The sequence below is a fragment of the Elephantulus edwardii genome, unplaced genomic scaffold (assembly GCF_000299155.1).
Source record: "Elephantulus edwardii isolate Elephantulus edwardi_28Jun2011 unplaced genomic scaffold, EleEdw1.0 scaffold00025, whole genome shotgun sequence".
Lineage (NCBI taxonomy): Eukaryota > Metazoa > Chordata > Mammalia > Macroscelidea > Macroscelididae > Elephantulus > Elephantulus edwardii.
The window spans coordinates 321498-335700 of NW_006399775.1; the positions used below are offsets into that span (position 1 = coordinate 321498).

The following is a 14203-nucleotide window of genomic DNA, read 5'->3' on the forward strand; positions in this document are numbered from 1 at the left end:
TGGGTCAAATGGTATCTCTATTTGCAATTTTTTGAGAAAGCACCACACTGCCTTCCACAATGGTTGCACCCAAATCCACAAGCTTTTACATGAGAGAAAGATGGGCAAACTTCTCCTGCATGATTTATGGCCTCTAAAAATCCACTGGAAGGTCAGCTATGAGTCAGTTCTGATTTCACAGCAATGAGGGACAAAGGATCTTCTTCAAACATATTTTAAATGGTAAATCCTCTTCCTTTAAATAAATATCTTTCAAGGATTTTCAAGCACTAGTCTCTATAAGAAAAATCCCTTTATTTATTTCCTCTGTAAATGGATCTTCTCAGTGTTGTCTATAAATCACACAGAAGGAAACTGTCCATAACTGCCAAAGAAGCATGGCCTCTGGGTAAGCAGTGTACTCTTACTACCCTACGTATTCTCCTACCCGTAGTTTAAGAGAGGGTTTTACACTCTGAAATAACTAGTTTGGTTCTTCTTTGACGCTTCTTCAACTTTTCTCTACCTCTGCTTAAAATACTGGGTTATTGATTGGCTTTGAGTGAAGCACAGCTCATAGTGACCCTATGAACAAAAGGCTTGAAGCCCTTCTACAACTATTGACATTTATCGAAGTTCATAGAGTTTATGGAGGCATGTTATTTAGGAAGTAGATGCCACTCCTGCTTCCCACTCTTTAAAATATGGCTATCTAAAGTATATAGGCGAGGAAGATGCTTGATGAGGTAGATTGATTCCATGACTGGCGTAATGAGAACAGGTATGTCAGAGACCATAAAATTAGCACAGGATAGAGCAGGGTTTAGGGCTGTTGTGCATAGGGTCGCTATGAGTCACAGGCAACTCAATGGCACATAGCTGCAACAACGAAAAAAGTATACAGAAATATGTAGAAGAGAAAATGAGATTGTTCTTAGACATCAGACATCCCACTCTTAATTCAAAATCTCTAAATGTAAATTCTAATCTTTCAGTAGACAGTATAAGAAATTTCAACGGGCTTTTCCCCTGTTTATGACAAGAGGTGTTTTTGTCTCGAACTTTTCTCCTAAAAACTGTTTTCTATAAAGTTATAATATGAATGTAACCTTACGTAATTTTTTCAAGTATTTTACATAAGGAAAAGAGAAAATAACTGTCAGTTTTATTAAACACAAAACTATGTAGGGAAATATTTTACAGAATCTCAGGATTGACAGGGATCATGTGTATGCAAATTAAGGGCATTAAATTGCAAAACACTCAAATCTCTAGTAATATTTATTTTGTTTCTCCAATCGCCGTGTTTAAAGATTTATGAATTACTTTAGTGAGGGAACGTCAAATGTTTTTAAATATTTATAGAGGGATATATACCATAGAAATTATATCAAAGCATATTTGGAATCAGAATTCATAATTTTTCCTGCCAGCACGGTGAGGCAACAACTGCATGTGATCCCAGGGTCAGAAAGATAGTAAATCAGACACAACACAATCACCCTTCCTAGGCTGGACTCTAAAATAAATGTCACCTAAAACAGTTCCCATGAGTTGCTGATGACCTAATGAATTGATTTTTTTACATCTAGTTCTTAAAGATTGGAAAATTTAGATGATAATTGTCATTGTTAGGAAAATTGTTTTAACCACATAGTGTAAGACAAACCACCTATCCTTAATGATCTTGTGGATTTTTTTCCCTTTGAGTAGATATTATATTTCATTCATGTAGACCACACATCTAAGACCTTTCTCCAGTGCAACTTCTATGCAAATATGCCACTTTTCTTTTACAAATACTTATGTATCTGGTAATCTCTTTCAAACATTGGTACCAAAAACTCATTACCCTAAAAAAAAAAGTAGGCATTTTTCTGTATTTCATTTATAATAACCTTCAACATGTTATGTATTGTTACCTTAGTCTTAGTAAAAGAGACATGCAAATAGAAAATCTAACCAAAAAATAACTATCAACAGTAACAGTCACTAGAAGAATAAGTAAAAAGTTAAATTTAATCATAGAATCACCAGGAGTAACCTGAAATTAACAAGAGTTGGTTTGTTACTCTACAACTCAAATCATTGGGCTCTAACCTCCTGAACTGTCTCTCCCAAATCTCATGCCCCTAAATTCCACCACCTCCAGACTGATTTAACAGTTTACTGTAGACTTCAGATCCTAGACATCAATTTACCCTTCACAGATACTTACTTTAAAAAGTTTTCATCCCAATGTCTCACTTCAAAGACAATCGTCATTATGTGCTGTTAAGTTGAAATCAACTCATAGCTGACCCTCCACTGGGTTTTCAGAAGCAGTAAATAGCATTTTAGCAGCTGGTGGATTTGAACTCTGTGCTTTGGGGTTGGCAGTACGTCTCCTTATCACTAAGTCCCTGAAGCTCCCTAGACAAATGGACTTGAGGTTCCTATTTTCTCCTTTCTCTGGTGTCTGCTTTTGATGGAATAGAGAGACCTGCAAAGCTGTTCCTAGTTTCCTCTTGATTTATCACCTCCTCATTCATTTTCCTTTTTAGATGTTGGCTGAAAAAAATCTAACCACAATTAGACTTATCTTCAAAGTACTTAGTAAATTATACCTTCTACCAGAGTTGTCTGGCAAGACCCCAAACATGAATTCATCCCAAAACTGACAATAGGGTTACTCAGTATATGTAGAAAAATCAATACAAATGCTCAGATCTATAGCATTGCAGATCATCTCCAGTATAGTATCAGATTCACAGATTCACTCAACAACTGTTTCAACTCTGACTAATGAGCTCATTCCCATATTTCCTTCCCTGACTGATCACAGTCTTCTCTTATCACCTACATGCAGACCATCTCCTTCATCTATGACACCCCCTGACTCTACCAGGAAAAGACAGGGATGTCAACAAACATATATTGATGTTTTGTCTGCATTTGCCCACCTCACTTAACTTAGTCCAGTCTGGTACGTCAAGAAGTAATTACCCCTATCAAGGGTGACTAACTTCAGTAGCCTAATGATAAGGAGTCACAGTGGCAACCCAAAGATATATGGTTCAAATCCACCAATTCCTCTTTGTGAGAAAGATGGGCAATCTCCTCCCATATGATGAACTGACTCTGAAAACCCACTGGAGGGTCATCTGTGGGTGGGTTCCAACTGGATGGCACACAACAACAACCTCTCCAAGGACTCATTTATTCTTGCCTCCTTCAAGTCACTACTTCACCACATAGCCTTTCTCTCTCGTCCTCCTCTCCTGTTTCTTTTCCCTTAGCCTGTAAGCATGATTGAGTTACTCTCATACAAAAACAATACACTCTTTCTTGCCCTTCTCTCTCTCTCTCTCCATTACTACTGGATTACATATCTTAAGAATTGAATGGGCTCACTGCCCACTTCCTCATTTATCTTTTATTTCATCAGCCTACAGCAATTTAGATTGTATCACTACCATGCCACTGGCTGATGATAGAAATAGCCTTACAAACTTAATGGTGATGCTTTAGCCCTTATCTTATTAAACTGCTTTGTAGTTCCTGACTTTTTAAAATACTTTTGTAATTACTATAAAAAAACTTTTTGTTTCTACCCTTTGTCTCTTCTCCCTAATAGTCCTTAAGCTTCTCTCCAGTTTTATGCTGTGAATCTGATTTTTTTTTAATTTTACAACTTTTGTATGTCTGAAGGATATCCTTTAGCACTCCGATGATTTTTCTTTTAACACAAATGTATGATAACTCATAAAGTCATATCTCAAAGCTTGACTTGTTTTCATGAAGTGCCAAGTTTTTTAATCAAGTTGCAAGCTGGTTTCATCATATTGCCAGCACTACAAGCATAAACACACTAAATACTCACAAAAACTGGATTTATCCCTCAAGACTCTGAAACGTGGTCATCTCCCTTGAAAGCTGATCTCAGTAGCACAGTAGTCCAGATTTGATATCTATGTATATAACTCTACCCTCTAAGTGCTCTATTTTATTTATAACCAACAAAACAACTCATTATCACTGAGTAAGAACTGACTCATAGCTGACCCTTCCAGAGGTTTTCAGAGGCTGTAAACAGCATGAGACAAAATTGCTCATCTTCCTCCCACAGAGAACCTGGCAGACTCAAACCACCTTCGTTTGGGTTGGCAACACAACTCCTTATCCACTAGGCCACCAGAGTGCCTAGTACACACACACACACACACACACACACACACACACACACACACATACCCTACAATTATTTATATATAAATGTCTTGTATATGTGTGTGTACAGTGGTAAGGAACAGAGCTGTTCAAAGACAAGTCAAAGGCACATGGCTCGAATCCACCAGCTTCTCTGTAGGAGAAAGATGGAAAATCTCCTCCCTTGAAATTTACTGAGTTTTTCTAGGTTTTCTCCCTTCTCTCTCACCATTAACAACCATCCAAAGATATTTTTTTTCCATGTGTAAACCTATTTTTGGCTTCTTGTAAGAGTGGTTTCACACAATATTTGGCCTTTTGTGTTGACTTATTTTGTTCAGCATAATATCTTCCAGACTCAGTCATGTTATGAGATGTTTCATGGATTCATTATAATTCTCTATCATTGTATACTATTCCACACCATCTATGCACCTCAGTGTGTGTACTCACTAATCCACTGGTGAGAACGTGTTTCCATCTTTTTTCTATTCTACACAACACTGTGTATGCCTATCTGTGTCACAGCTCTTATTTCTCTTAACCTGGAAATCCTATTTTTATCATCATCTTTGATAACTTACCTGGCACATAATTCTGTTTGGGCATTTTTGCTCTTTCAGGATTTCATAAGTATAATACTAATGCCTCTTTTGCCTATATGATTTTTGTCAAAATTCAAAGCTTAGTATTATTTGTTCCCCTTTGTCAATAACATTTTCTTTTCCTAAGCTGTTCTCAGGATTCCATTTTTAACTTGGGCTTGGAAAGTTAGATAATAATATATTTTCATTGTTTTCTTTTGGTACCTAGCCTAAGTTCTGTTGCATTTTCTGAGGATTTCTCATTTTTCATGAAATCAGGGAAGTTTTCTGCCAGCAAATCCTCCAAAAATTTGCTACAAGCTTTGGTTTTTTCCCCCCTTTCTCCTCTTGATCTGAAATTCTGGTCCTGTGCAGGTTTTTGTTCCTGATAGTGTACTGCATAACTCTTAAATTTTAGTCATTCTCTTTATTTTTTCCTCATTGTTCCTCAAAATAATTAGTATAAAAGAACTTGCCCCCTTTTTGCTAATTTTATCTTCATTCATTTCAATAGCATCATTATGTCTATATAGTTATATTGAATTGTTATTGTTGTTGTTGTTATGTGCCGTCCAGTCACTTATGACTCATAGCAACCCTATGTACAACAACCCTAAACTCTGGTCTGTCCTATGACAACTTCGCTGTCTCTCATACACCCATCCTGTTTACCCCAGTCACTGAATCAATCCACCTCATAGAGGGCCTTCCCCTCCGGCGCTGTCCCTCCACCCTCCCAAGCATGATGTCCCTCTCCAAGGACCGGTCCCTCCTTACAACATGTCCAAAGTATATTAGACGGAGCTTCAGAATCCTTGCCTCCAAGGAGCAGCCTCGTTTAGCCCTCTCCAGGATGAATCTGTTTGTTTTCTAAGCAGTCCATGGTACCCTCAATACTCTTCTCCACCACTATAGCTCAAAGGCATCAATTCTCCTCTGTCTTCGCTAGTCATTGTCCAACTCTCTGACACATAAGAAGTGATTGCAAAGACCATGACCTGTAACAGACACACCTTAGTCTCCAGAGAACTACCATTGCTCTACGGTACTTTGGAGAGGTCCCTAACAGCAGACTTTCCCATGGCAATACATCTTTTAATTTCCTGTATACTGGTGCCAAGAGTGTTGATTGTGGAGCCAAGCAAACTAAAGCTGTGAACAATCTCAATCTCTTCACCATCCATCCTGATGCTGCCAAGTGAGAATCTTTGTCTTCTTGACATTGAGCCTCAATCCATATTGAAGGCTGCAGTCCTTTCTAAACTTTCATTACTAATCTTGACTTACAGTTCATATTTTTATATGGTTTCTAATTGTCTTTTCCTTGTTTCAATTATTTTCTCTTTTTTTTTTTTTCTTTAATTCTTCTGGGGTTCTATGCTTTCTTTATTTTCCACTGCATTTTCACTGATCTCATTCTTAATCTCCTTTAGGATCCTATACGTAAGTCCCTTTGAATCCCTTATTAGGTAACTCTGTTACCATTTCTTGTATGTGAAAGGTTTGTTCTTTTAATGGTTGCTTGCTTGAGTTATTTTGTCCTATTTCTTTATTGGATGGGGCACTGTATTGTTTTTATTTATTGAATTTGTGTTTAGTGGCATTGTCCTTTTTTGTTTCCCTTTGGTTTTATATATCTAGTTGCAAGGAAACGGTTTATTACTCTCATCACAATAGTATAGCAACCCTGGGCATTCACCAGATAGCAGTTTGAGCATAGTTCTCAATTCATTTGTTGGGTAGGATGGCAGAGGGTGGTCTGGGTGGGCATTGTCCACTGTGTGTGCTGGGTCCAGTGACATAGACACGCACAATATCCCTTGCTGATGGGCTGGCCGGCAGGTGTGGTGAGTGTGGTGAGCAAGCATGGGCTCAGGAGAAGATTCTGCTCTCCGTGGTCAGCAGGCAGAAGGGGAGAGTGAGCATGGACAGACATGCAGGAGGACGGCATGTTCTACCTAGGTCACGGAGGTAGCTACAGGATCTGTAGGAACCTATTCACTGTCACCCACTGAGTGTGGTCAGGGAGGTAGTTACAGGATTTGTAGGAGACTGTTCATTGCCACTCATTGAGAGTGGGAAATAAGTGGGTAGTAAGAAAGAATGAACAGCTACTACCACTCCCAGGCTGGGGAATAGGAAGTAATGGTTCTGTGTGGGTGAGTACACAGACATTACCACAACTAGGTTGGAATGGTGGATGAGTGAGCCTGTGCCTGTTTCTAACCAGGCCAAGGACTGGGTGGGAGACAGGTAAGCTGCCAGGTGTGCACAGCCATTATTGGGTGGGGGTCTGTGGTAGCTGAATAAGCATGTAGCAACTTCTATCAATCAAGTGTGAGCAAGCGAGGACGTCTCAGAGTCCAGTCAGGTGGGGGATTACCCTTTGATGCTTTTTTGATTTATTGTTTTATGTAAACCACTCATCTTCATGGCTTGGGACCATGCTTGTGAGTGTATTAGGCTCTGAATCCCGATTTCCTTCTCTGTTTTGCACATGTCAAGGTCCCTGGATCTCTCGAGATTTTTCTTGTGCTTTCCCTTGGAAAGCTTGGAAGCAGGAGTGGCATTCAATTCCACAATAGCTTGCCTCTGGAAACACTATGAACCTGGAGAAAGGACAAAAGTTATACAGGAGGTGTCCAGGACTTTCGTTCATAGGGTTGCTCTGAGTCGCCTGTGACTCGATGGCACTTAACAACAACAACTTCCCTTTTCAGATCCAGCTCATGTTGTTCTCACCTTATTCCCATCTTACAATGTCTACATAGTTTCTCTGCCTTTTATTGGGAATGCTATAAAGTTGTCTGTCCTGTGGTTGCACTGTTTTTGTATCAAGATGATAATACAGAGCTGGAACAGCAAATAAGGCACCTGCTTTCTGTATCACTTCTCACTTGCTGCGTTCTTTCAATTTCATCTATTCCCATTCTCCAAAGAAGAAAAGCAAGATTGATCACTCTTTCTAAAAAATCACCAATGGCTGCCTCCTGTCTGTGAACTAGCAGTCAGTCTCTTTACGATATAAAGAGGGCCACCACTACCCCCTATATATCTCACCAACCTCATAAATTTACACTATAATAAATGCAATACTTTATACAGTACTTTAGACTACTTTAGAGGGGGTCATGGTACTAGGGATATTGTAGCTAATGTTAGATGGATCTTAGCTGAAAGCAGAGAATACTAAGAGGAATGTATATCTGTGTTTCATTGACTATGCAAAGGCGTTTGACTGTGTGGATCATAACAAACAGTGGCTGACTCTGAGAAGAAAGGGAATCCCTGAACACTTGATCATGCTAATGAGAAACCTATACTTGGACCAAGAGGCAGTCGTCAGAACAGAACAAGGAAACACTGCATGGTTCAAAATTGGGAAGGGTGTATGCCAGGGATATGTCCTATCTCCATACCTTTTCAACCTGTATGCAGGACAGATCATCCCAGAGGCTGGGCTCTATGAGGAGAAATGTGGGGTCAGGATTTGTGGAAGATCTATCAACAATCTGTGTTATGCAGATGACACAACCCTGCTTGCTGAAACTGAGGAGGACCTGAAGCGCTTGCTGCAGAGGGTCAAGGACTGCAGCCTTCAATATGGATTGAAGCGAAACATCAAGAAGACAAAGATTCTCACCACTGGGCCAATTGGCAGCATCAAGACGGATGGTGAAGAGATTGAGGTTGGTCACAGCTTTAGTTTGCTGGGCTCCATAGTTAACACTCTTGGACCAGCAACCAGGAAATTAAAAGACGTATTGCAATGGGACAGGCTTCTGTCAGGGACCTCTCCAAAGTACTCCAAAGACAGCAATGCTGCCTCTTTGGAAACTAAGGTGTGTCTGATACAGGCCAGGGTCTTTGAAATCACTTGTTATACATCAGAGAGTTGGACAATTACTAGGAAGGATAGAAGGAGAATTGATGCCTTTGAGCTGTGGTGCTGGAGAAGAGTATTGAAGGTACCATGGATTGCTAGGAAAACAAACAGATTCATCCTGGAAAGGGTTCAACCAGACTGCTCCTTGCAAGCAAGGATCCTGAGGCTTCGTCTAACATACTTTGGACATGTTGTAAGGAGGGACAGGTTATTGGAGAGGGACATCATGCTTGGGAGGGTGGAGGGACTGCGCAGGAGAGGAAGGCCCTCTATGAGGAGGATTGATTCAGTGACTGAAGTAAACAGAATGGGTGTATGAGAGACAGTGAGATTGGCATAGGACAGAGCAGAGTTTAGGGCTGTTGTACATCGGGTTGCTATGAGTTGCAGGCAACTTGATGGCACATAACAACAACAACTTTAGACATTCAGCTAGACAAGGATATTCCTGGAAAGGAATATCATGCTTGGAAAGATAGAGAGGTCAGTGAAGGAGAGGAAGACCCCCCAATGAGACAGATTGACAGGGTGACTTCAGCAATGCATCTAGTGTGTAGTGTGTCAGAGGTGACATTGGCACAGGGTAGGGCAGGGTTTAAGTCGCCTGTTCATCGAGTCATTGTGAATTGTACTCAACAGTACCTAATAACAATCCCTACAGCCGTCTTTGCACTGCTAATAATGCAAGACGTGTTCACTTGTATAATTCTTATTCTTTCTTTAATACTCAGCTCAGGGTTTTTCATTTTATTGAATTTCTCTATTTTTGTTCTTATGAATTAAACTGTAAGTAGTTTGAGGACATATGTAATGAATGCATTATTGATCCCTTTCTACCACTTCCTTTTTATACAGTGACAAACACATAGCAGATGATCATTAATTTACATGTTTTGTGCAAAAATACAGATGAATATATTTAGTAGTAATTAAAGCTTAAAACTGAATTGTTAAAACAAAGTTTAAGAAACATCTTGCTACTGAAATATACTTCTTATTTCCTAGTTAACCACAACAATAGATTCATTTCTTCACAGCATGCTTTCTTAAAAATATACTTTCTAAAATTTTAGGAAAATAATTTTGAAAAAAACTGAATATTCTTTTGTGTTCCTCAACAGTGCTCTTACTAAAAAGCCAGATAAGCGATAAAAGTCTATACTAAAAAATCTGCAAGACTCAAGGGTTACTCAGTCTATTCATGTCTAATTGAAATGCATTTCATCATATTAATAGAATTTGACCATAATTACTTCTTGAAAAGTCTCTAATTATAATCATAAGGACAATATTCTTACTGCATTCTGGTTAAAATTAATTTCTCACCTTACACATAAGTCGAACTTCACATTCTTCTGTGATCTCCCAGTGCAAATATTCAGCAAAATGAGGACCTAAGCATGGGGAAGGGAACATATTTTTAAAAAGAGAGAACACAAAAAAAAATCTAAAAGAATTTCAAGCTTAAAAGTTAAATGTATACTCTACGTTTTTTGATAGAATATGTAACTATTTAATATGAAATAAAAATAATTAGATTTTTCTGCCTCTGGTGTATATACATGCAAAACCAATTCTTCGCTATACTCTGCATTTTCTTGTAGGTACAGACTTTCTGATCTCACCTCTTTAGTAACATCTAATACCCATTGCTCTTTAGAAAAAAGAATATAGACATCTTTGCATTTTCTCTCTCAAGATGTATGTCTAACTGAATAGTCAACAGACTAGGATGTGAAGCCATAAATGAAGAAATGTAATAGAAATGAGGTAACACAGCTTAACCTACTAATTTTTAAAATATCTTATTTACACACTATTAAAGGTTAAAGAGGCTTTCAGGTTTTTAAAAAAGAATATCAAATTTTTATTTCAAATAAGTGTAGAAGTAATTACATACTAATTACAGTGCTGCTACATTCACAGTAGATGTTAAAGTCACTAACTTTGCTCATACTACAAAATTAGTAAAATCCACAAGTAAAATAAACTATTCTGAGTGTAAAAATACAAACTGAAACAATATTGATTTCATATTTTACAAAGAACATAAAATCTTAACATACAAAATTTCTTTAACCTTTGTTTTATGTTTGAAATTCTAAAATGTATTCATTTTCCTCTGAATAAGTTTAACAGGCGTATTTTTAAAGCAATATATTTGAAATCTATTACTTCATAAGTTAAAAATCGTTGTATGTAGAACAAACAAGTCCTTGACAATTGGAATAACTTCTATTGTCCTCTCTAGTTTTCAAAGTTTAATAAAGCCAAAAACCACCTAACTTCATTCTTGGCTTATTCTTTAGTTCTTAAAATTAATAAACACATCTAAACATTGAAGACCAAGTAATCATTTGCTTATTACTACTATCCAGTTCTAAAGTTGCTTAAATATCACTTTGGTAAGTATTCAAAATTGATAATGACCTCAAGACTTTAAGAGTATTATGGATGCTACAAGGCATAGATAGAACAAGTAGCAGCAATCCCTAAAAGCTTAAAGTAATATTAAATACCAAAATAAATGGCTCTGACAAAGCATGCTACAGAATGCCCAAGAAACAAGGAGCTAGTAAGCAGTGAGGGAAGGCTAAAGAGAGAAGTGAGCAACCATTTTGGATTTTTAATTGGGACTCACTTTGAAAGAATTCTACAGGAGTTTACATTGAATGACAAAAGTATAAAGATAGAAATGAGTATGAGGAGCTCTGGTGACCTAGTAGCAGAGAAGCTGTGAATCCACCAGATGCTCTGCTGGAGAAGGAGGGACAACCTTCTCCTGTACCAGTCAGATCTGATTTGATGGTACATGCACAAAAGAAATAATAAAATAAAGTAAATAAAATTTAAAAAATAAATTAGTATGGTAAAAAAGAAGAATGTTAAACAAATCATCTGGCTCATTCAGAGAATTGTATTAGAGCATGATAGGACATGCAATTTGTTTAAGCAAAGTAGGCTCAAATTATGGGAAGACTGGAAAGTCAGGAAGAGTTGCCCAAATTCATCTAATAGGCCATGTAAGAATATTAAAATTTTTAAACAATGAATCTTTTCAAAATATTGACAAGTTGGGAATATTTCTCTTCCAGCAGTGTATAGAAGAGGTTGATTATTTGCAAAGTCAGCCTTAGAGCCTACTAAAACCAATTATTTCTTTAAATCACATAACTGGATTTGGGAAAATGAAACAGCATATCCTTGGCTTTTAAAGGTAGAAAGAAACAAAAAATATTGATAGAATAAATGTGAAAGGTAAAGAAGAGAAAAGGATCCAAGTTTTTACAGTGAAGAAGTAATCAAATATCTTAACCATGTAAAATAGCATTTAGAATCTTGGCATTATACAGTATCTGCTTTAAACAAATATTAAAAACATAAGTCTTTATATTGGTGAAGGAGCAAATCAACTACTTACCTTGTTTCCTAAGAAATTCTTTTCTATAAAATTCAGCCTCCTCTAGGACAGCCTTGAATGCTAAATTCAATATTTAAAGAAAAACGATATAAAGTCAGTTTGGTTCTGTCTAGCCAAAGAATTTTTTTTAATTATCTTTTATGAACACGAAAATATTCAATATAGCATACCATCTCCAATAAGAACCAAAGAAGATTGATTTTTGGCTTTTCCATCATGAATCTGAACAGTATATGTACCTTCATTTTCAATAGTAAATCTATCCATTACCATCTCAATAATGCCAGTTGATTTATCGCATTTAATTCTGTGTGTCTGGAAAGCAATACAGAAAATATAGAATAGCATAGTGAAATTCTTCCTTCTCTTTTTATCTTGACATTTAGTAGCTGAATCAATTGTTATATCTTAAGGAATTGTGGCACAAAAACAAAAATAAATGAAATTTTATTTTAAAAAATTCTCTTGATGAAACAAAGGTAAAGTAAGAGATAACAAATTTTCACTCAACATGACAAAGTCTTAATTCTGTGTGAGGGGTACCAAAAGCCTCAACAGCTCAAGGCATATTCTCAGCATAAACATCACATATTCTGCCATAAACGAGCTTCTAATGCAAAATAATTAAAATAAATCAAAGAAAATCAGGTATTATTGATACTTTACCACAAACTGATTACAAGACCACGTGTATATACACTACCATTACTACTCATTGTCATTGAGTCAGAATTGATTCAAACTGTCTGCAAACTCCAAACCCATTAGGTCACCAGCACTCCCAGAGCTCTATGTGTATTTATGTTGTTGTTGTTGTTGTTGTTGTTGTTGTTGTTGTTGTTGTTGTGTACCGTCGAGTCTGAACCGACCCATAGCTGACCCTGTAGAGGGTTTTCAGAGGTAGGTAATCACACAGGAGGAAATTGCCCATCCTTCTCCTGTGGAGCAGCTGGCAGTATAACCCACCCCCACAACTGACCTTCTAACCGGTTTGCAGAGGCTGGAAACCAAACTGGAGATTACCCATGTTTCTCACAACAGAGCCACTGTAGAACTTCAAACACCAGAGAGGTTACATCTTGGGCTAGCTGTGTAACTCCCTACAGACTATGCCAACTCTTAATCTTCATTGTTACTTTGTACTCCCAAGGACTCTGACAACTACAGCATTACAACTGCTGCTCCAATTTCAGGAGTATAGCAGAGAAATCTTGTGGGAGTTGTTGTTGGTTTGTTTGTTTGTTTGTTTGTTTTATCACTCTTTGATTTCAGTATACCACAAATTACAGAATATAATGTGAAAATGTCACAAAAGTTCTGGTTTACTGCCAATTTTATACTTCACAGAGTATTTGACACCTTTCAATTCCAGTATCTTCTACTTTCTTGACCATAGTGTGCCTCTCTTCATGTCTGGCTTTAGTATAAGTTTCCCCAAAACTTGTAACAGTCTCTTCCCACTTTTCCCATAGTCATTTTATAGGCATAATATCCCCTGATGCAGTTAGGTCTACAAAGACTTTCTTAATGACGAGGTTAGGTGCCCTTTCCTTGCTCTGCTCTGCCAGTAGCCCTCTTTTGCTATCTGATGCTTTTATTAGGACTATGTCTTACTCTTCTTCACAAATTCACATAATGCACAGCAACTGCTTAAAAAACCAAACAAACAAAAAAATGCCAATTCTGATCTAGTCAATTCCATCTCATAGCCACCCATTATACAGGACAAACCAGAAATGCCTCACAAGGTCTCTAAGGGTGTAGGTCCTTTAAGGAAGCAGGTTGCCTCATTTTTATGGTTGGTGGGATCTAAGCACTGAACTCTTCAGTTAACAGCTCAGTACTTAAACCATTACATCATTACTGCTCCTTCAGCAACATACCTGACAAGTAATAAATGGGAAATAAATGCTGTCTGATTATTAATGAGAAAGCTAACCTATAGAAGAAAACAAAGATTCTCACCATTGGGCCAATTGGCAGCATCATGATAGATGATGAAGAAATTGAGATTGTTAACTGCTTTAGTTTCTTTGGCTCTACAGTCAACACTCTTGGTACCAACAACCAGGAAATTAAAAGACAAATTGCATTGGGAAAGTCTGCCATCAGAGACCTCTCCAAAGTATTGAAGAGCAACGATGA

The 14203-nt window shown here is 37.5% G+C and overlaps 1 protein-coding gene across 1 annotated transcript in view; it reads right to left on the minus strand.

The window, feature by feature from the left end:
- Nucleotides 1-14203, minus strand: part of MYOM2 (myomesin 2) — a 164184-nt gene that overhangs the window by 41429 nt on the left and 108552 nt on the right. The window contains exons 25-27 of the mRNA XM_006882903.1: nucleotides 12229-12373; nucleotides 12059-12118; nucleotides 9964-10031 (exon numbers count right to left, since the gene is read on the minus strand). Coding sequence (XP_006882965.1) covers nucleotides 9964-10031; nucleotides 12059-12118; nucleotides 12229-12373 — 273 coding nt within the window. The remainder of the gene's footprint in view (nucleotides 1-9963; nucleotides 10032-12058; nucleotides 12119-12228; nucleotides 12374-14203) is intronic.